Raw genomic sequence first — 22,228 nt, 5'->3', positions numbered from 1 at the left:
CCCAGAGACCATCCAGGCTGTCCTGGGCTGGAGCCCTGCTTCCCTCTGCTGTTCTGTGGGTTCTGCCGTTCTAGAATTGGTTCAGAGCTATTTTTTATAGGTTTTTGGAGGGACTCGGTGACAGAGCTCACTCTAGTCCCTGCTTACCAGCCGCCATCTTGGCTCCGCCCCCCCCCCCTTACTGCATTCTATGATCCAACTAGATTGACCTTCTCTTGGTTCCTCATATACAACCCTCTATTTCCTATTTTAATTTCTTTATTCTGGCTATCCCCGTGCCTGGAAATTGTTTCCTCTTCATTTCAGGCTCATAGAATCACTCTGTTCTTTCAAGAGTTGGCCAAAGTACCACTTTTTACATGAAACCTTTGCTGCTATCTCCCTCACTGCTAGTATCCTCCTTTCCAGACTTCCTTGTATTTAACTATTTGGTATTCAGCCTCTTCATATTCATCTTCTACATACTTATTTATGTACTTGTCTCCTGCCTTAGAATATAAGCTCCTTTTGAGTAGAAGTTGGTTGTTTGATTCTTTGTATCCCTGGCCCCTACCAAGCTCAGTGCTTAACATATGGTAGGGCCTTCCTAGCTCAGTGCTTAACATATGGTAGGGCCTTAATTCATGTCTGTTGTTTGGTTTATCAATGTGTGAGTAGAAAGTTATGATTGGGAAATGTAGGAGATGGCATCCCAGACAGAAACATATGAACAAAGACTTGGAAGGGGGAAGGGAAAGGAAGGGAATAAGCATTGAGGTATCATCTACCACTTGCCTGGCACTGTACTAAGTGCCATACAAATAATCTCATTTGATTCTCACAAAAATGCTGTGAGGTGCTGTTATTATCCCTATTTTACAGTTGAGGAAACCAAAGCAGAGGTTAAGTGACTTGTCCAGGATCTTGAAGCTGTTACCTGTCTAAGGCTGGAATTGAACTAAAGTCTTCCTGCCTCCAGGCCCAGTGCTCTACAAATGGTGTTACCTAGCTGCCTCTAAGAAAATGTATGTATGGTTTCTAGGAGCCAGTGATGAGATTGATTTGTCGGGAGTGGAGGATTTTTATTTGGAATAGTGGAGATAAAATTTTATGTGCAGGTGAGACCATATGACTGAAGGCCTTGAATGATAGACATACCTTATTTTGGAGAGTCCAAAAGACATTGATCATGAGATTATGGATCTAGAGCTGGAAGGGACTTGTGAGGGCATCTAGTCCAACTCTCTCATTTTACAGGTGAAAAAAGTAGGGCCCTGATTAGTTTAGGTGTCACATAGGAAGTAAGTTTTCCAAGTGGGATGTGAACCCAGATTCTCTGTGCTCTTCTCCACAGTACTAGGATACCGAGGGCAACAAATTTTTGCTCTACCACATTTTCCTTTTAAAAAGCCTTTACAAAGACATCATACATTACTCGATAGGTTCTTTGAAGACTCTAGCCCTAGGCCTTGGGCCAAACTAGGTCTCTAGGTCTTCCACTTGAAATTGCTCCTAGGGACTTCTGCCTTTTGCCTCGGGACTTTTGCTTATTATGACCATTTTCTAATCCTTCAGCTATCCCTGAATCACAGACTCAAGGCACTTGTCTTTTGACCTTCTTTGGTCTCTGAGTTCAGAGCTTTATTAGCTGTTCCCTATTCAACATTTTTCTTCTGCCTAGTTGTAGGCTAAACTCTTAAATTTCCCAAGCTGTTCCCTAGCTACAGCTCCTCAGGCCCAACTCAGGCCATTATAATTCTCTGCCACTTACTACCTGTGTGGTCTAGAGGCAGTGTAATACAGTGGTTAGAGGGCTGGACTTGGAGTTAGGAAGACCTGGGTTCAAACCTTACTTAATGATGCTTGCTAGCTGTGTGGCCCTAAGCACTCCCTTAACCTCTTTGGCCTTAGTTCCTCATCATCAGGACAAGGGGATTGGCCTAAATGGCCTCTAAATATCTTCCAGCTCTAAACCTGTGATCCTTTCTGTGATCCTCAGGTAGGTCACTTAGCTGCCCAATGAAAAGACAAAGTAAGGTAAGTAAGGAGGTTGTGGTTAGAAATTGGCATTACCAAGTGTGAGATCTTGGAGGTGACTCATTGCCCAGTGGTGATAATGTACATGGGTTTGCTGTATTGCTAGAGAGACTTGTGAAAGTAATGGAAATTAGGGAACTGTGAAGGAAAATGAATCATCATCATGGCTATGGAAGCCAATAGGATGGATGATGGGAGGAGTGCAGAACAGAGAAGCCAACTGGGTGCTGGTCACCTAGCAAGTCAGAAGTGATTCCTGGGTGACGCTGTGTAATATTGAGATTTGGAAAGGGTGTTAATTAGAAAGAAGGTGGCACATACTTAAGGGAAAAATAACTGAAAGCAAAGCCAAAATTGTGTTTTTAGAAAAAGAGTGGAAAGAGGTTAGTAAAGTAGTGGTTTGAAACTATTACTGAGGAGCAAATAGCAAGCTGGTCACTCTTGTTGTACCCAGAGAGGACCAATGACAAGATGTTGGGGTCAAGGTACAGTGTGTCAGACTGTGTATGATTAGTCACTATGAGCTCAGAAGACTGTACCACGGGGTGAGTACAAATAATCCGCTTGAACATTTTGAATGGACATGTCTCTAGATTTGAGCATTTCATGTCTTCTTTGTGCTACTGTGATTCTGCTTTGCTTGTAGAGCACCTCATCTTCTTTGATGTGGGCCTGCCATGCTGGGTTGTCCTGTCCTGAAGCTCTGTCTCACAACTGATACTCAAGTTCTTTAGAGGGACCTTGAGAATGTCCTCTTGTTGCTTCTTCTGACCTCCATGTGAGCTCTTGCCTTGTGCAAGTTTACCTGGACTCTCCTTGTACTATTGTATTAGAGGAGTGACAAAAACCAAGACTTTGGGTATCAGAGTGCAGCAGGTGATAGGATGTGATTTGACAGGGCCAGGTTTCTATGAAGGGACAATGATAGATGGGAACAGATAAGAGAAAATTTCACTGTAAAGAACAAAATGATTATAGGGAAATGGTACCCAAGATAAGTAAGGTGAGAGCCCTGAAAGAGAGTAAAAGAGAATCCATTTTACCCCTGCTAAATTCATGTCACCAGGCTCAAATGAACTGTGATACTGAAGGAAATGGCAGAAAAGCTACTATCAGTTATCTTTGAAAGATTGTCAGGAAAGTAGGTATTCCTCAGCTTTGAAGAATGCCAGCCCCCCTCTACTCCTGAGCCCCCTCAATTTTCAATAATAGAGAAGAGTAAACAGTGACTTGACTTCTGTTCCTGGCAAAAGTTTCCAATGTTGTGTTAGAAAGATGTTAGTGAAAAGGAAGTGATGATCATAAGTAGCCAGCATGATTTCACCAAGAGCAAATCGTGCAGACTAACCTCGTTAGCTCTTTGACAGTTTCTAGACTGGTCAATCAGGGGAATGCTATATGTAGTTTACTTCTATGAGCACAACAAGAGCACTGGACCGAGTCCCTCCTGTTATTCTTGGGGAAAAGGTGGAGAAATTTGCTTTAGACAATAGCTCAATTAGGTACACTAGAAAGAAATCGAAGAGACAGACACCAAGTCATCATTAAAGGTTCCATGTCACCTGGGAGTTGAGAAAGGGGGCATATTTGACACAAGGAGATTTCCAGTGGAGACCCTTTGCTAAGATCTATTTTGGCCCCTTGCTGTTTAGCATTTGTGTAATTGACTTGGATAAAGGCCTAGACAGAATACTTGCCAGATTTTCAGATGATGCAAAACTGAGGATAGTTAAAATACTGGCACTATACTAAGTGCCATATTTTTTTAAAATCATGATAGGCTATAATGTTTTTCCTGGAGGCAGATAGGTGGGGCAGTGGGTAGAGTGCCGGGCATTGAATCAGGAAGACTCATCTTCCTGAGTTCAGATCTGGCCTCAGCAACTAGCTGTTTGAGGCTGGGCAAGTCTCTTAACCCTATTTGCCTCAGTTTCCTCATCTGTAAAATGAGCTGGAAAAGGAAATGGCAAATCATTCCTGTATCTTTGCTAAGAAAACCCTAAATAGGGTCACAAAGAGTCAGAAACAACTGAACAACAACAAAATAATGTTTTCCTAGCAATAAGGTGAGATTTACATGTCAAGTCTCTAAAAAAACAGCTTCAGAAATACAAGGTGGGGGAGGTGTGGTTGTACAACAGTTTGAAAAGGGCCTGGGCTTTGTTAGTCGATTGAAAGCTCCATTGAAGCAGCAGTATTATGTTACAGCCAAGAAAGTGTGTGTAACGTTAGACTGCCTGAAGACAGGCCTGGCGTCCCTCTGTGTAATGAGGAGGGTGGACTCTAAGTTCTCTCCAAGCTTTTACAATTTTTTGAGGTTTAAGTCTCCTTGAGAATTTCTTGTGTCAGTGCTGCTGATTCTCCTGCCCTGAGTATGAGCAACCTCAGGCTGTTATTTTCTTTTTTCTTTACATTTTTCTTCTTCAACATCTCAGGTGAAGGTAAAGATTGAGCCACTAGCCTTTGCTATTGAGTCAAAGGAATGGGTGTTGTGCTGTTACCATTTGGCCTTGGCCTGTGCTTTTGACCCATAGGATGTATCATGAAGCTATCAGCTTCAAAAACTTGTACTCTGGTGGGGAGTTCTTCATTTGAAGCATTGATTCTTTTTATATCCTGACCCACAGGGTCACAAGGACCTATTATCAGCTGGGCAAACCCACAGGGATTGTATCTCTTTCAAGGCCTGGTTCAAAAGCTACTGCTTCCCTCCAGAAGGGATCAGACTGTGGAAGAGAGAGATGAAAGGGTTACTGGGGAACTGAAATCATCTTAGTGCACATGGTTTTTAGGTCAGTTTATTTAGCCCTGATATCTCTCCTGAAGTACTGTCTTGCACTTCAGGTTGCCTCTTGGACATCTTGAGTTGGATGACCCACAGAAGTCCCAAACTCAACAAACTGAACTCCTTATCTTTCCCCCTCAAACCTATCTTTCTTCCTAACTTCCATAATAATAATCATTATAGTGAATATATACTGCTTACTGTATGCCAAGCACTATGGCTCAGTGCTTTACAGTCATCTCATTTGGTCTTCACTATGACCCTGGGAGGGAGGTGCTTTTATTATCTCTATTTTACAGATAAGGAAACTGAAGCAAACCGAGGTTAAGTAACTTGCCCAGGCTCACACTGCTAGTAAGTATCTGAGGACAGATTTGAATTCAGGTCCATTACTGTTGAGGTCATCCAGGCTTGCAATCTAGTTATCTTTATAACCTAGATGTCATCCTGGAATCCTCACTCTTTCACACCACTCTCATCCAATCTGTTATTAAGTCCTGTCAATGCTCCCTTTGTAACTTTTGTCATATATGCCCCCCTTCTCAGTGCCAATACCATCCTGGTACAGGCTCTCATTACCTCATACCTGAACTATTGTAATAGCTTGCTGGTTGGTTTCTTTGTCTCAAGTCTCTCTTCATTCCATTCATCCTCTAGTCAGCTATCAAAGTGATCTTCCAAAGCAAAAAGCTGACCGTATTACTCCCCCATTGTGTAAAGCTCCATTGGTACTACCAGGATCAAATATAAAATCCTCTATTTGAATTTAAAAGCCCTTATAACCTGTATATAGTCTTTCTTACCTTTCCAGTCTTCTTATACTTCCCTCCCCTCTATGTACTCTGTAATCCCTGTTGTTCCTTGCACAAGACACTCCAGCTTTTGACTGTGAGCTTTCACTGTCTGTTCCCCATACTGTACCTCTTCACCTTACCTCCTCTTTTCCTTGACTTCCTTCATATCTTAGCTAAAATCCCACCTTCTGCAAGAAGCCTTTCCCCCTAACTGCTACTATCTTCCCTCTGAGATTATCAAGTTATTCAGTAAGATATCTTGTACTTACATAGTTTGTACACTTTTGATCCCCCCTTAGATTCTGATAGATACTCTTTTAGAGTAGGGATTTGGCAGCTAGGTAGCATAGTAGATAGAGCACTGGGCTTGGAATTAGGAATTTCAAATGTGACCTCAGAAACTTACTAACTGTGTGAACCTGGGCCAGTCACTTAACCCCGTTTGCCTCAGTTCTTCAGATATAAGAACTGGAGAAGGAAATGGTAAACCACTCCAGTATCTTTGCCAAGAAAACTGAAAATGACATCATGAAGAGTTGAACATGACTGGATGACAATAATAACCACCACAGAGTAGGGATTGCCCTTTTTGTGTCCCCGGTGTTCACTGTACCTGGCATGTAGTATGTGCTCAATACATGCTTGTTGATGACTTGCTGACCTGAAACACTAGACAGGTGAGAAGCTAGTAAGAGAGCACCCAGCTTTTCAGCGAGTCCTTCTCATGTGAACCGTATGAACTGCTTCTTGTTGTACTCACTGCATTAGTGAGTAAGCTTTCTGAGCCATTATCAATGATCTTTGAAAAGTTGTGGAAAGCAAGAGAGGTACTGTGTCACTAGAGGATGTTCTATCCCAATTTTCAAAAAAGGGGAGAGGATAGAGTCTCCAAAATTACAGGCAAATATTTTTACCTTGATTCTTTGGAGAATAATACATTGAATTATTAAGGAAATTGATTATTTAGAAAGAGAAGCAGGGTTTGCCAAGAACAAGCATGACTTTGTGAACAATATGTAATCCAAAACAAGCCTCATTTTCTTCCTTGTTCTTCTGAAAATGATGATCAGTTGCTTAGCCAAGCAATTAAGAAAGTCTCTCCGGTTAACCTCTTAAATAAGGAGGTTGTAGTAGATTACAAGTTTACCATGAAACTGCAGTGCGAGTAACTAGGCTAGCAGCAGCTAGAATAGTTATGGAGATCTTGGGCTGCATTAAGAAGGTTAGAGCTTCTAGGAATAAGGAGCTTTGTCAGATCTTATCTTATCTTGGGTGTTGTGTTTACTTCTGGATACCTTGGGAGCTATTGAGGTCGTATAGTGAGAGATAAAGAAGAGGAGGGTCCAATACAGTTTTGATTTATTTTTTTTTTATTTTGTATCATTCTATTTCATTGTGTGTGCATTATTTACCCAGTTATGGGGTCCTTGAGGAGAAGACTATATCTTTTCATCTTACCCCAGCACAGAGCAAACATTTGCTGAACTGAAAAAAATTGACACAAAGGGTGAGGCTAGATGGCCCCTCAAATCGCCACAAGGGCCACAAAGCTCTTGCCAAAGCCTAGGAAGAGGCCCTGGAAGATAAAAGTCCATGGAGAGTTGGGGAGAGCCGGCAAGCATATGATCTCACACATGGTGTGTACAGGGGGCCAGCAGCATCCGTACCTATTTATCCAACCTACACAAAAAAGCCAGGCAGGGGCTGAATTCAGCCCCATATATCTTTTTACACAAACTGGAGGGGAGAGACAAGAGGAAAATTCAAGTCTGTGAGAGGTTGGGGAGAAGCAAGGCCGAGGTCATGCAGACAGGTCGCTATTGTCAAAGTGCTCCTGGTCATAGACCTCAGCCACCACCTTTTGGCCAGCAAACCAATGCCCTTTGAGGGTCCGAATAGCCTTGTGTGTCTCTGAGGCCATGGAGAACTCCACAAAGATCTTGACTATAATTTCAGTGTCCTCCTCCTCACCCTGCTTTTCCTCATAGATGATGACACGGTTGACAGCCCCAAACTTGCCACACTCCTCTGTCACTTCTCCCTCCAGATCATCATCAATGTCTTTGGGGTCTACCAAGTTGCGTAGAACCATCACTGTGGACTCCTACTTCCACAGCAGCTTTTGCATGACCTTGTGGCGGGCACTACTGCCTGAAATGCTCATGTGCTCCTGCTCACTTAGTGTCTCTGGCTGCTCTGACTCAGGGAACAATTCCTCCTCTTCCTTCTCCTTCTTGGGCTCTAAGAGGCCTAGTGTTGGAGGGCTTGCCAGGATGGGGTTCACCACCCCCATGGAAGGAATAGTGACAGGGATGGGGGGTCTTGCAGTGGTTACACCTATGATGACTCCAGGGGCCTGGGCTGTCATGACATCTTGTGGTAGAGCCCCTAGTGGCTGGGCCAGATTCAGTACTGGTGACACCAGTCCAGGCATGGCTGGAGTGCCCAGAACAGCTGCACCAGCCACTGTTTCCTGAGCAGTGATCTTGGCTGTGGCAGCAGCAGCTGCTACAGTGGCTGCAGGTGGAAGGCCCCCAGGGGTGGCAGGTGTCATCAGGGGCATAGGCGGTGTAACTGCCTTGCCTACCCGAAGGTACTGGCCCCCCAGGTCAAAGAGATTCATGGATGAGACAGTGTCCTGAGATGATTGGGCCTTTTCTTGTTTGATGAAGCCATAGCCCTTGTGTTTGCCTGTGGTCAGGTCCCAGGCCAAAGTACATGACTTGATCTTGCTGAAGGCCTCAAACACACTCTTGATGTCATCATCTGAGAGGTCCTGGTGCACTGAGGCCACATAGATGCGGTTAAAGGCTCTGGCTGCTTCAGCCAGCTGGTCAATGATGGGCTGGGCCTGTCTGATGTTACTGGGCCTACCCACCTTAATACTCCTTCCTCCTAACATCACAGAGTTCATCTGCTCCAAGGCCAGCTGGGCTGCTTCTGGCACCTCATATTCCAAAAAGGCAAAACCCTTGTGTTTCATGGTGACTGAATCCCAGGACATGTCTGTGCTCTTGATAGGCCTGAAAGGGGCAAAGGCCTGGCAGATGGTGTCTTCTCCCAACTCTTAGTAGTTGGAACCCACATACACCTGACACGTGATTGCCAGTGCCCTCTGCCTCGGAGCTGCCATCGATTGCAAAGGTGAGAGAGGATCTCCAAAGCTCATTGTCACTGCTGCCTTCTGGAAGTTGGTGAGCTGCTGCTGCTGGTGGGCGATGGTTTGCTTCACCAACACACTCTTGATGCTCCCCTCCATGGCATACTTCCTGGCTTTCTGGAGGGCCTCCTGCTGCTCAGGTGTGAGGGGTGGCCGCCCCAGCTTTGCTGCTGTGCTCTGCCCATTTTCCATTTTGATGGAATCTGTGCCCTGTGGAACTTTCCACTTGTCTCCTGCTGCCGATGGCTTGGGCCCCCCTCCTTGCTGTCCATTCACCTGGAGAGTAATGGTCACTGTCGCCATCTTGCGTCCACCGTGCACCTCACTCTCCAGTCTTGATTTATATCCACAGCTGGGGGCATGATTTGTGTTATCAACCAAGGAAGCACACAGCCTTCCATCTTTTGCCACTCAGGCTTTGTACAAACCATATCCCATGTGGGAATGCTCTCACTCCTCACTTCTGCTTCTTGAATCGCTAGCCTCCTTTTAAAGTTAAGGTCAATAGTTATCTCCTTTGAGAGTTGTTTCCCAGTTTCACCATTAGTTCTCCTTTCTTCACCCTACTGTCCGCCCCCCATGACACTGACGTCCCCCCACCCTCCAGTTCACATGTATTTGTTTTATATATACCTTGGCTGTATTTATCTGCGAACATACTGTGTTCCACCTATGGAAGGCAAACTGGAAGGGCAGGGACTCTTTAACTTTTGTATTTATATTTCTAGCACTTAGCACAGAGCCTGGAACAGAGAAGGCATTTAATAAATGCTTATTGGTTGATTGGGGGTGTTGATTTCTGCCACTGTTATTATATTTTGTCTATTCTTGTATCATTGTTAACCTTTCTTTTATGAACTTTGGCAAACTTAATAAAAACAAACTTTAAAATTGTTTCATTTAAAATAAGACTTTTTAAGTGTTACCCACTTTTTCTTTCACCGCTATATAATACTCTTGTCTTTCATTGTTTTGTAGATTGAAACCCTCTTTATAAGATACCATTACTGCCATTCCTGCTTTTTTCTATCCTTGCATGATATATTTTATACTAGTGTCTTTATTTTAATCTATTTATATCCTTTTTGCCTTATCTACATCTTATTTTTCATCCATCTTCCATTATATAAACATAGAGGGTCCCCAAAGGCACAGTTCTGGAATTTCTTCTCTCCCTATAATCTCTGCCTTGGTTATTTCATATGCTTCTATTAGTTCAATCATCACTTTCATGCTGATGATTCAGAAATCTATGTAATCAGACTTGTTCTTTCTTCTTAAATTCAGTCTCACATCTCCAGCTCTTTGTGGAACAGCTCCACCTAGATATCTTGTTGATATTTCAAACTTAACATATCCAAAATGGAACTCATCACTCTACTCCTCGCAACATCCCTGTCTCTTTACACGACCATCCTCTCATGTAGGTTTGAAGGTCCTGTCATGTAGTTATGCAGGCTTGAATCCTGAGTCATTTTAATGTTACCTCTCTCTATCAGCTATCAAGTCTATCAGTTCTGCAACTATAGTAGCTCCTACATATATTCCAATTTCTCTAATCCCATTTTTATGATAAAAGTTCAACCCTCTTTATCTCGTGCTTGGGAAGTTATAATAGACTTTCCTTTCTATAGTATATATTTCACATCATTGCCAAAATAATTTTAAGGATCACTTTTGCCTCATGATATAATGAAAATTCTTGGCTGGTATTTGAGGCCAGCAACAATCTGCCTCCACTAGAGCTCTAACCAGGACTGTTTACATCCAAGGCAGGCTACAGCCTTTGTACACAAAGCATGCCCTCAGGTGTGGGTGAGGAGGATAGATGGGAGACATTACAGAGATTCTGGGACATTGATACTAGGTTGATGCTGGAGCTTAAGGAACTCATCAGGGCCTCTCAGATTGTAGCTTTCCATTGTAACTTATCCTAACCTACTCAATGGCAAGCTTTGTTGTTTCTTTTCTGATGAGTGGCTGCAAGTATTATTGGTATCCTTTAAATTTGATACCCTTGTACAAAACCCTGGTTATTCTGACCTAATGATAGCTCTGATCTCTAGTATAATGTTTCCAGCCTAGTTTCATAGTATTCTCCTTTTCTCACTCCACAATTCAGTAAGATTGGACTTCTTACTCTTCCTCGAATTCTCAGGCTCAATTGTTGCATTTGCTTTAGCTGTTCCTTATTTCCAGTATGTATTCCTTATCATTTCTGCCTTTCAGGGCTCATTTTAGATGCTGGCCCCTTTGCTTAACCTTGCTTGTTTCTTCTAGGTGTTGATATCCTCTCCCTACTCTAATATTCCTTGAGCATTCTGTTATCTGCCTCTTGTATTTATCATTGTGCATGCTTTTTCCCCTCTACTAGAATTGAACTTCCAAGAATACATGACTGTTTCTTTGTACATAGTAATTAGGTAATAAATCTTCATTGAATATGAATCAAATTTGATTCTGGAAGTGTAGGATTCACTTGAGCCTCATGTTGAGAGCTGATTTGTCAGAGAATACTTTAGTGATTAAAAATAAAACTACTTTCTTGCTACAGTGCCCGATTCAAAGTGGTATATATACAATAACGTTTTCCCCAATAAATACTTGATATGGGGTATTCAAAACCTTCAGAGCTGTCAGAACCACTCCATAGATATCCATTTATTCTATGTTTCCATGATGGTCTGTGTGAGGCAGTGATAGTTGTTGGCTGAGTTAGAGGGTATTTGTTGTTCCAGGAATCAGTGACATTTAAGGATGTAGCTGTGAACTTCACTCGGGAGGAATGGAGGCAACTGGATCCTTCTCAGAGGGACTTGTACAGGGATGTGATGTTGGAGAACTATGGGAACCTTGTATCCATTGGTAAGGATAGCTTTCTGTCACTGAGAACCTGTCCATTGGAGTGTTCTCATGTTCTTTTTTCCTAAAAGTCTTTTGGGTGGCTAAAGTGCTTACCCAAGTTAAAATATTTAATAATATTCAAGAATATGTGGATTCTGGGGCATCTTCTAAATCTGTTATGGCCGAAACTGTTTCTTCCTCCTATTCCCAGATGAAATAGCTGTGCTCCATGCAATTAAAGATTAGCAACAACTTTGTTGTGCTGGCCCTGAGGCTCTACCTTACCTGCTTTCTGTTTGCCCATGCCAGAGATCCTCTAATATTCCAGAATGGATCCTAGTCTGGCATAGAGAAGGTCAGATGAAATTTCTTTCTAAACCCCAATCAACTCTGACCATCTCCCCATACTTTCTTGGAAATAAATATAGAGAAGCCTTCAGAGGTTTTTGATACTATCCTCATATATACTCTTTTCCCTTAAGAGAAAGGGTGTAGGTTTGCGTTCTGAGATGGCTGTCTGTCCACAACATTTTCCCACTTCTACTCCATGAGCAGGACTTCGAGTTTCTAAGCCAGATGTGATCTCCCAATTGGAAAGAGGAAATGCACCATGGATGCCAGAGGAAGAATTCCCAAGAAGCACTCATCTAGGTGAGTGATTGATGGTCAGGCAGAAAGAAATAAGCAACAACTCATTTTGTCGGTCATGGACCAGCACCTTTGGAATTTTGGACATAGACTTCCTCTAAGGGCCTCAGGCCTGTGGGTAAGATCTAGAGCTGTCTAGCATGAATTCTCTCATGTTTTCTCCTCTTTCACTTTGCTGATACCTGTATCTCCTCTCATATTTCCTTGTCTTAGAGAAAGCTTTCTGTTTTTCGTTTTTGTTAATTTAAAATAATCTAACAACATCAACATCAACAAAAACAAGTGTTCGGATATACAAAGAATAAGGATTGTTGGCAAACTTCCATTATGTTTTATTTGAATATGTTCATATCACCTGTAACAATATAGGAATGAAAAACATGCCATTTACTTTTGTAATGTAAATTTGCTTTTGTAAAGAACATGCCATTTCCTTTTGTGTCTACTTCTCAGCTGTCTTCTGTGTATTTTTTTGGTTTCTGTGGCTGTTATTGACAATATATAGAAAACCTTCCTCTTGTTTTTTGCATTCAGGGCTACCAGCTTCACTACTCAGGTTGTCTGTTAGTTACTCTTGTTCTCATTACACAAATGGGCATCCTTTTTTCCATTTACACATTTCTGGAATGATATTGCTTAAACCACTTTTTCCACATAGATCATCATTGGAAATAGATTGCAATCAGCTTATGCCCATTGTGCATCTTTCCATTGCCTTTTGGGTTGTTTCGATTCTTTAGATATTGTGAGGTTCTAAGACTCACAGCATAACCAGAAAAGTATCCTGGTACACCTCCCCCTCAGCCTACCTCCCCACAAATTGATATAAAAACTTTTTTTTTTTAATGTCAGGAAGCAGCTTAGGATTCATAAAAGTATGATAGTCTACTTTCATTCAATTTTTGACCCCACTTATCGTCCTTGATTGCCCTATAGATAATATACTGATATGTTGCTTCATTCTTTGGACTAGCCATTCAGCTGCTTGTCATTATGGTCAATAGGCACTTTTCATTCATTTTTTATACCTCTGGCCCAGTTCCTTATGGATTATTAGACCAATATCTTTTGAGTAGTCTTGGATATCATTGAAGAAACTTTGTAGTATTCTTGAGCTTGTGATTAAAACACCATATAATTTACAAATAGAAACATTTAGGAGACCTCATTATCTGTAGAGAATCCCTTCTCCAACCTTGCGTAGGACATCCTACATGACAATGTGACATACTTTAGAACTCACAGTGATTGCTATCTTCATAACATTGAAGTCTGAAATTCCTTTCTCTGTCCACAGGGTCCTGTGCATGCTTATACCCTTTCTACTTTCCTCTTTCTAAATGTTTCCTTTGTCTTAAACTGTGGTATCACTAGCATTTCCACTCTCACTGTTATCTCATTCCCTAACTCCTGCTCTGGATTCATTTGATTTACTTCATCTGTGACCCCATATTGAACAGTTCAACTCTGCATTACCATCTGTATTTGAATCCTTTTCCCCCTTGTTTTGTCATTATTCATGTTATCTCAAATCCCATCCTCATCTTTTGCCTTTTGTACTCCTGTTCCTCTGCTGAATGCTGGTGGAAAGGTCATAAGAATGTCAACTTGACATTTATAACAAATTTATGACATGATTTCATCTGGGCCCTCCTGACCTCCTTTGTCTCAGCAGATTTTCTGTCTTTCTACTTTGCTTAGAGAATGGAGGACTTCTGTTCTGAGTTCCTTCATCTTCACTACTTCATAACTCAAAATTTTTCCTGAATCTCCACCTAGTGTCCCTTCCTTTGTTGAAATATATGATGAGGAGGTGGCCCTTCTCTTTGCCAAGGCCAGTCCTTCCACTTGTGCTCTTGATTCCCATGCCCTCTTTTCTCCTTCAGGAATACTCTCCCTCCATCATTCTAGCTCTTTTATTTTCAGTCTCTCTATGTATTTCTCCTCTGCCTATACACATTCTAAAATCTTTCCCATCCTTAATAAATTTTTACTTTAACCTTGTATCCCCTCGAACTATTGTATCTTTTCTCTCATTTCATTGTCAGATTTGTAGAAAAAATTCTCAGTACTGTCTGCTTCTGAGGAGCATCCATCACTATCCATTCATTTCTCAGTTTTTTGCACAGTGGCATCTGGCCCCCAAACTCCTTGGAAATCCAAGATTTCTAGGATTCTGGAATCTCAACTGTCAAAACTTTTCCTCTGTTCTATCTATAACCACCTTGACCTGTCTTAAACTTTTTGACGCTTTTTACCACTTTCTCCTGCAAATTTTCTCAATTTTGCCATCTTCGAGACTGTTCTTTCCTTTTTTTACTGTTTCCAGTCTTCTTGCTCCTCAGTATCTTTTGCTGAGATTCCCACAGGGCTTTATTTTGGACCCTCTTGTCTTTCTGAATTCCCTTCCTCAGTGATCTCATGGGTTCAAGTAACCTCTCTAAGCAGCTGAATCCCATATCTCTATATCTAGCTTTGATCTTTCTTAACCTCCAGTTCTACATTTTTAATTATCTTGTAGACAGTCTGGAAGTGAATTTAGTGTTCCAGATGTAGTCCAAATAGGGTAGAGTGTATATAGCAGGACTGTCAAATCCTTAGGGCTCATTTTTTAACTTGAGCATAATAGTTGACATTTGTCCCTATTTAATTGAATCTTCCTGAGATTTGCTTCAGTGTCGTAGCCTGTCAAGATCTTTTTGGGTCCTGACTCTGTTATCCCTTCTGGTTTTATTTAGTAAGCATGATGTCTTTTCCATGATCTAAAACATGATAAAATTGTTAGACTGCATTGAGTCAAAAAGAAGTGATTGAGATATTCCAATGGTTATGTCGCTTCAAGCTGGTAATTACTCATTTTTGACTATTCTTTGAATATAACCATTCTACCAGTCCTGAATTCACTTAACTGTACTATTTTCTATGCTGTATCTCTCAAAATAACATAATCTCATACTTGGAAGAGACTTCAGAGGTTAGCTATGTGGTATAGTTTGTAGAACACTGGGCTTGGAGTCAAGAAGTCATGAATTCAAACCTAGCTTCAGACACTGCTTCTGTTTCAGTTCCTTCATCTATAAAATGGAAAAGATAATAGCACCTACTTTGCTGGGTTATTGTGAAGATAAAATGAGATAATTTTTATAAAGAGCTTCGTAAACCTTAAAACGTTCTATGAATGCTATCTAAATCATGTCTTCATCATCATTACTACTGCTGCTACTACCACTACCACTACTACTTCTACTACTACTGCTACCCAAATAAGAGTACCCTTTCTAGCATACCTGATAGTCATCTAGTCCTTGCTTTAAGACTTCCATTTGAGTCCATTAAAAATTATGTAAGAGGAATCAATTGCTTTGTTAAAAATATAGCTAAACTACATCTCTTACATTTCACTTATATATCAGTTTACTAACCCTCTCCAAAAAGGAAGTAAGATTAGTTTGCATGATATATTCTTGGTAAACCCATGCTTCATGTTTGTGAACATTTCTTCCTTTCTAGATGTTAAAAACCATTCTTTGAATAATAAATTCTAGGATTTTGCCAAGAATCTAATTTAAACTTGGTCACCTATAGTATACAATGTAGAATTTTGCAGTTTTTTATTTTGGGGCAAATTGGGACAAAAATTACTCTTCTTCAGACCTGTAGATTCTTTACTCTTTTCCGTGAGCTTTGCCTTACTTGTATCTGCCAATTCTTTTAGTATCCTGAGATACTAGAGAACAGTCCTTGCCTTCAAAATTATTAGAATGAAGTCCTCAGTCTTATGTCACCCGAGTTGATAACTCTTTAACAAACATCTGTTGTAAATTGCCTGCTAGACACACTTAACTGAGGTCTTCTGAACATCCATTTATTTCTAAGTTTATTTCTGACATTTTTTTCCTGCCTTTTCTTGTGTGATGAAGCCAACTTGTTCAGCCACCTTCATATAGCCTTAATCAATTCCCTTCTAAAGTCCCAGTGCAAAGAGCAGCTGAGTATAGCAGAGGTTTGTGAATGGGAATCTAACAGAATGAAATTAATGGTTTTTTTGTACTTCACCCTCCCCTTGTGGCAGTTTTTAAAGGCAAGTCTTCCAGATTCGATGCTACCCTTTTCCTGAAGGCCCCTGCCCATAAGAATTGTATTAAGTTGTCTTTCTTTCCAAGATAAGGGTAACTTGACCAACTAATTTTTCAGACTGATCACCATCCTCCTTGATAGAGGAGACAGAATCTAGGACCTACTGTAAAATAGTTTCCATTCTCCAGCACAGAGGATGGGTGAGTATTGACACTTTTCCATTCTTTCAGATTCTCCTAGTCAAGAGACTAGGTGTGAAATCAAGAAGTCATCTCCAAAGAAGGGATTTTGTACAGGATTATCTTCCCAGAAAATACTCACAAAAGCTGTCCCCTGGGATTCCAAGGTGGGAGAAGCTTGGGAATGTGATATCAGGTTAGAAGGGCGGAAGGGCTACCAGGAGCAACAAGTCAGACAAATAACAATCCCTCACAGAAAAACCTTGAATAAACTGAGAATGCACAGATATAATACATTCCAGAGAAGTTTCAGATCCAAGTCCAGCTTTGTTCCAAAACAGAGAGATCCTACAGGCAAAAGCCCCCATAAATTTGGTATACTTCAACAGAGATTCAAACAGTTTTCAGACCTAACTAGACATAATAGGTGCTTCTCAGCGAAAAAGCTTTGTAAGTCTACTAAATACCAAAAGACCTTCAACTACCACATTGATTTTATTCAACTTCATGGAACAAATCCTAGAGATAATAAGTCATATGAATGTAAAGAGTGTGGAAAAGACTTCAGTAGGAAGGGAAACTTGATTGATCATCAGAGAATTCATACTGGAGAGAAACCTTTTCAGTGTAATGAATGTGGGAGAGCCTTTAGCCGGAAAGGAAACCTTACTGCACATTGGAGAATTCATACTGGAGAGAAACCCTTTCAGTGTCATGAATGTAGGAAAACCTTCAGCTGGAGTGGAAACCTTACTGCACATAAGAGAATTCACAGTAGAGAAAAACCCACTCATAATGAAAGTGGGAAACACTTCAACAATAGAGAAAGCCTTGCTGAACATCAGAAGATTCACATGGGCAAGAAACCCTTTGAATGTAATGCATGTGGGAAAACTTTTAGTATAAACTCATGCCTAAATCGACATCAGAGAATTCATACTGGAGAAAAACCTTTAGAGTGTAATGATTGTGGGATAACTTTTAGCCAGAAGGAAAACCATACTGAACATCAGAGAATTCATCTAGGAGCTAAACCCTTTAAATGTAAAGAATGTGGGAAGACCTATAGTCACAGAACATCCTTTTTTTATCATCAGAGAATTCATGCTGGAGAGAAGCCCTTTGAATGTAAGGAATGTGGGAAGGCATTCAGCCAAAGGAAGTACCTCACTCAGCATCAGAGAATTCATACTGGAGAGAAGCCCTTTGAATGTAGTGAATGTGGAAAAACTTTCAACCAGCAAGGGCACCTTACTGTACATCAGCGTATTCATAAAGCAGAGAAACCCTTTAAATGTGATGAATGTGGAAAAGCCTTTAGACAGAGAGGAAGCCTTACTGAACATCAAAGGATGCATGCTGGAGAGAAACCATTTGAATGTAATCAGTGTGGGAAAACCTTCAGCTATAGGAGCAACCTTATTGAACATCAAAGGATTCATGCTGGAGAGAAGCCCTTTGAGTGTAACCTGTGTGGGAAAGCATTTTGCTATAGGACAAGCTTTACTGAACATCAGAGACTTCATAGTGGAGAGAAACCGTTTGAATGCACTGAATGTCAGAAAACTTTCAGTAAAAACTCACATCTTACTCGACATCAGAGAATTCATACTGGAGAGAAACCCTTTCAGTGTACTGAATGTGGGAAAGCCTTTACCCAGAAGAAAAGCCTTACCCGACATCAGAGAATTCATTTTGGGTAATTACCCTGTGCGTGTGAGTGGGAAACTTTGTAGTTACCAGAGAAACTATTAAACATCAGAGAATTCACACTGAAATCATATGAATTGTAATGATTTTGGGAAGACTTTCAACTATAACTTTCCATTTATTTTTGCGAAGTTAATGATGGAGGAAAAACTCGTAAAAACATGATGTAAGAAAGCTTTCAGTACCACCTTCATCCTTATGAATTCTCAAAAAATTCAGGCTTCAGGAAAATGATATGGATGAAAGGATGACAGGGAACCCGTGATGTCTATTTTATTCCGTATCAAGTATCAGAGACTTCATGCAACACATTAACATGGGAAATGTGAAATATGCTTCATTTACATTTGTCATTTGCTAAATATTAAAAAATCAAGATGGCATACTTTGTCATTAGCTCTAGTATTCTTTAGTGCTTTGTGAGAGAAAAGTTGATTATTTTGTACTGTATGCCCTCTTTCTGATATTACACATTAACTACCATCAGGTGAAAGTAGAATTCTCAGTAGAAAAGTGCTTTTGTTACAGCTGATATGCTGGTATAGTATTTGAAATAGAGTCTAAACTGCTAAATTTAAAAAAAAAACCTGTTAAATAAGGCTCTGAAATATTATATAATTAGCTAGTTTAAGGAATTTTTTTCTTTTTCTTTCTTTTTTGTTTTCATTCTAGAGTAACTGTCAATAAATGAAAAGATCATACATAAAATATAAGCTTTGTCGTATCCAGTTTGTTAAATAAAAAAAAACCATTAATTTTAATGAGGTAATAACCATGTCCTGATTCCTTTTGTTTCTCTGAACTGTGCATTTTTTGTTGTTGCTGTTGTTGCTGTTTTTGTTTTTGCTATGTTTGGACATGGCCATACCTAAGAACAAACCTATGACTGTATTATTCTGTTCTAAAACTGAAACTTAAGGTATTATCCTTTGTGGACTGGCACACTCTCTATTGTACTTTATAACAATGTCACTGGAAAATTTTTTAAATTATTCTTATTTTTACAACTTCCAAGTCTGTTTTTACCCTGTGATACACAGTATAGCATGCCTAATGAACAAACTGTCAACTAGGATAGTCAGTCATTATCATATTAGTTTACCTTACTTGATGTTAAAAAAAAAAACAAACCAAAAAACAACCTGACCTTAAAGGTTAATAGTCTCATCAGTGCTCTGTATCTACCACTTTGTCCATTTCTAGCAACTATTTAATTAAATTTTGCTTTTTATGTTAATTTCCTTCTAGTACTTTTTATTTTCTTTTGAGTTATCTCCAGCAGTACATAATCAACCAGAAAATACTAGAGTACAGTTTTCCACAACCATGTAATAGTTAGCAAAATCACTCCCTAACACCATAACTCCTTATTGTGTCAAGTAATTCAATTGGATACAACTTCCATACCATTTAACAAGTAGAATTAAGCCTACTCAACCAGCAAAGTAATTGTTAATATAGTATAAGCCAGAAGTGTCGAAACATCTGAATTCCACCACACTTCCAAGTACTGTCTAAAGTAGATTAAAATGTAATTGGGAAGTATTTAACAAAATAAGTAAAAATACAATAAAATGTAAATAATGTTAATTTGTAGTTTTCTAAGTCAAAATGCTGCCCACAGGATCCATTTCTATTTGAATTTGACACCACTGGTATAAGCAACTGTATCCCAATCTAGCTTTCATGATACTTTAGTTGCTTTTGTCGCACTATGACCAAAAATGCTTTGCTCCTTGAAAGCAGGGACTTTTTTTTTTTTTTTGCAGGGGGGAAGGTAGGGCAATTGGGGTTAAGCGACTTGCCCAAGGTCACACAGCTAGTAAGTGTGTCAAGTGTCTGAGGCTGGATTTGAACTCAGGTCCTCCTGACTCCAGGGCCAGTGTTCTACTCACTGCGCCCCAGGGAGTTTTTTGTCTTTGTATCTCTCCTTAGTTCAGTGTCTGGGACATAATTAGTACTTAAATGTTTGTCGATTAACTGCTGACATTGCTACTAAGTTTGCCCAGAAAACAATTAAATCTTAAAAAAAAAAAAGTACCTTCACACCTGACTTTAATATGACACCCCAAACAACTACTTACAACTAAACTTGAACCACCTCATACTGGAGAATGTTTTAAAGCCAAAGCCACAAAACTAAATATGAAGAGAACGCTTTATGAAAATGTAAAATACAGCATGGGGCATGATCTTAAATCAGGACTGATGATATGAAATATTAATAGCCAACATATAATGTTTACTATGAGCCAGGCAGTGTGCTAAGCACTTTATAATATTTCATTTGATCCTCACAACAACCCTGGGTGATAGGTACTATTACCCTCTCCATTTTCCAGTTGAGTAAACTCTGGTAAACAGTTAAGTGACTTGCCCAGGATCTCACACACAACTAGTAAGTACCTGAGGCAAGATTTGAACTCAGGGCTTCCTAAGTGCAGGCCTGCTGCACTCTAGCTACCTAGTTGCTCATTACTATAATTTAGCTACAAAATCTAATAACCAATACCTAAAAATCTTATCCACTGCTAAATTTATTAACCATTAATTAGTTGATTTATGAGCCCCATTAAACATCTCTACTTAGGGAATTTTGGGTCTCTTCTAGGTGTATGCCTGATCTTAAAGATTTTAACTGGCTCTTTTTAAGTACTCATTATGCCCCAGACCCATTAATTGCATTTTCTTCATTATAAAAACAAAAATTGTGGATAATTCATCTGAAATCTTTAACCTAAGGGTGATATTCCTTGTATTCTGCAAAAATCCCCCACTTATGTTTAATTGTACATAGCACAGTGATCCTGAATTTTTGAAAGCCAAGCCAATGTACTACAGGATCTGTAAATATTTCAAGTTCAGTCCTGTTGGCAGTTTTGTCTGATGATCAGCCTAGCTAAATGTACAAGGAGGTTAATCACCCTTAGGTTCATAAAAGCTCCTAATACTTGACATTGCTTCATATTGCTTTAAAGTCTGCAAAAGTTCTTTACATACATTTTGATATGCATAAACAACCCTGTTGGGCAGGCGTATTATTCCTACTTTACAGATAGGAAGCTTGAGACTTAGAAGAAGTTAATTGTATTTCCTGCACACAGCTAGTAAATGTCTGAAGCAGAAGTCTTCCACACTCTATCCAATATTCTGTATTGTCCCTAGCCAGTATGTAATATATTCTTTGGCAATAGCAACCATGAACCTCAAGAAAACCAAACCAAAGCAAGCTACATAACAGCCCTCACTTCTGTGGGGCCTGCTTCTATAGGGATGGTAGTGAAGCGGCATAAAAGGGAGAAGAGGGTGCCGAGCAGTTTTTATAAAATGTAAAGATAAATTTAAACTGATGCTCTCAGTGTGAGATCCTCATTCTGTAGTTCAGACTTCATCTTTTAAATATTATATTCTTGGCACTAGCTGAACTCGGATTTTCTTTTGAAGATATCACATCCTGCCACTCTGATACTGTCACCCACTTTGTGGCTCTTTAACTCATATACCATCACTTGAAACTTCCTTGAACTTGCAAGTTTATGAATTCCAAAATTTACCTCCAGGACCACAGGATCCAGTCCTTCAGTTTAGCCCCCTACATTACTCTTTTTGGATATGCTTTTTGGTCATGAAATTTGTTCCTTAATTCTCAGTGCTCTTCAAGTCCATCACCCTACTTTGACCTCCCCTCCCTTAACAGTCTTGAGGCAGTATTTTAACAGTGCATTGGCCTCTACCCTTTGTGACTTGAATCTCCATCTCTTATCCTTCTTTTGTTCCCAACCCTGGTTAGCTTCCTACTTTGCCTTGGCCACTTCTGCTTTACATGTTCTAAGTCCAGGTGGCGAAAAACATACAAGCTAACTAGATCTACAATTTCATGGCTTTTTGTAACCTTATCTGAACCCAGGCTGCTGTAACTTAAGTGACATTTTATTAAATAGTTATTAGGCACCAAGGATGCAAGACAAAAGGAAACAGCCCTTTTCCTTTAGGAACTTGCGTTTTGCTGATGTAT

At 40.1% G+C, this 22,228-nt stretch overlaps 3 protein-coding genes across 5 annotated transcripts in view; 2 read left to right on the top strand and 1 right to left on the bottom strand.

Moving 5' to 3' along the window:
• The window catches only part of LOC118837768 (zinc finger protein 260-like), a 45,981-nt gene that overhangs the window by 10,456 nt on the left and 13,297 nt on the right, over positions 1-22,228 (top strand). For 2 of the 3 annotated variants that reach the window (XM_036744859.1, XM_036744860.1), the window contains exons 4-5: positions 11,494-11,620; positions 12,155-12,250. The exons of the other annotated variant lie outside the window; for it this stretch is intronic. In XM_036744859.1, coding sequence (XP_036600754.1) covers positions 11,494-11,620; positions 12,155-12,250 — 223 coding nt within the window. The remainder of the gene's footprint in view (positions 1-11,493; positions 11,621-12,154; positions 12,251-22,228) is intronic. 3 annotated transcript variants of the gene reach the window in all.
• LOC118837770 (poly(U)-binding-splicing factor PUF60-like) lies at positions 7,397-9,061 on the bottom strand. The gene is given in 1 exon segment (XM_036744863.1): positions 7,397-9,061. A coding segment is annotated over 1 exon segment (1,662 nt). The 5' UTR covers positions 9,059-9,061.
• On the top strand, positions 16,772-18,796 carry LOC118837769 (zinc finger protein OZF-like). Its single transcript, XM_036744862.1, has one exon. It carries the CDS (start codon positions 16,782-16,784, stop codon positions 18,204-18,206), a length of 1,425 nt encoding a protein of 474 aa, XP_036600757.1. The 5' UTR covers positions 16,772-16,781; the 3' UTR covers positions 18,207-18,796.

This window comes from Trichosurus vulpecula, chromosome 2, assembly GCF_011100635.1.
Source record: "Trichosurus vulpecula isolate mTriVul1 chromosome 2, mTriVul1.pri, whole genome shotgun sequence".
In the NCBI taxonomy this organism is placed as follows: domain Eukaryota; kingdom Metazoa; phylum Chordata; class Mammalia; order Diprotodontia; family Phalangeridae; genus Trichosurus; species Trichosurus vulpecula.
The sequence above is the reverse complement of the archived record's forward strand: the minus strand, read 5'-3'. Positions and strand labels throughout refer to the sequence as shown.

Excerpts from the sequence above, each read along its gene's own strand:
- LOC118837769 (XM_036744862.1), top strand. The coding sequence starts at position 16,782 with ATGCACAGATATAATACATTCCAGAGAAGTTTCAGATCCAAGTCCAGC.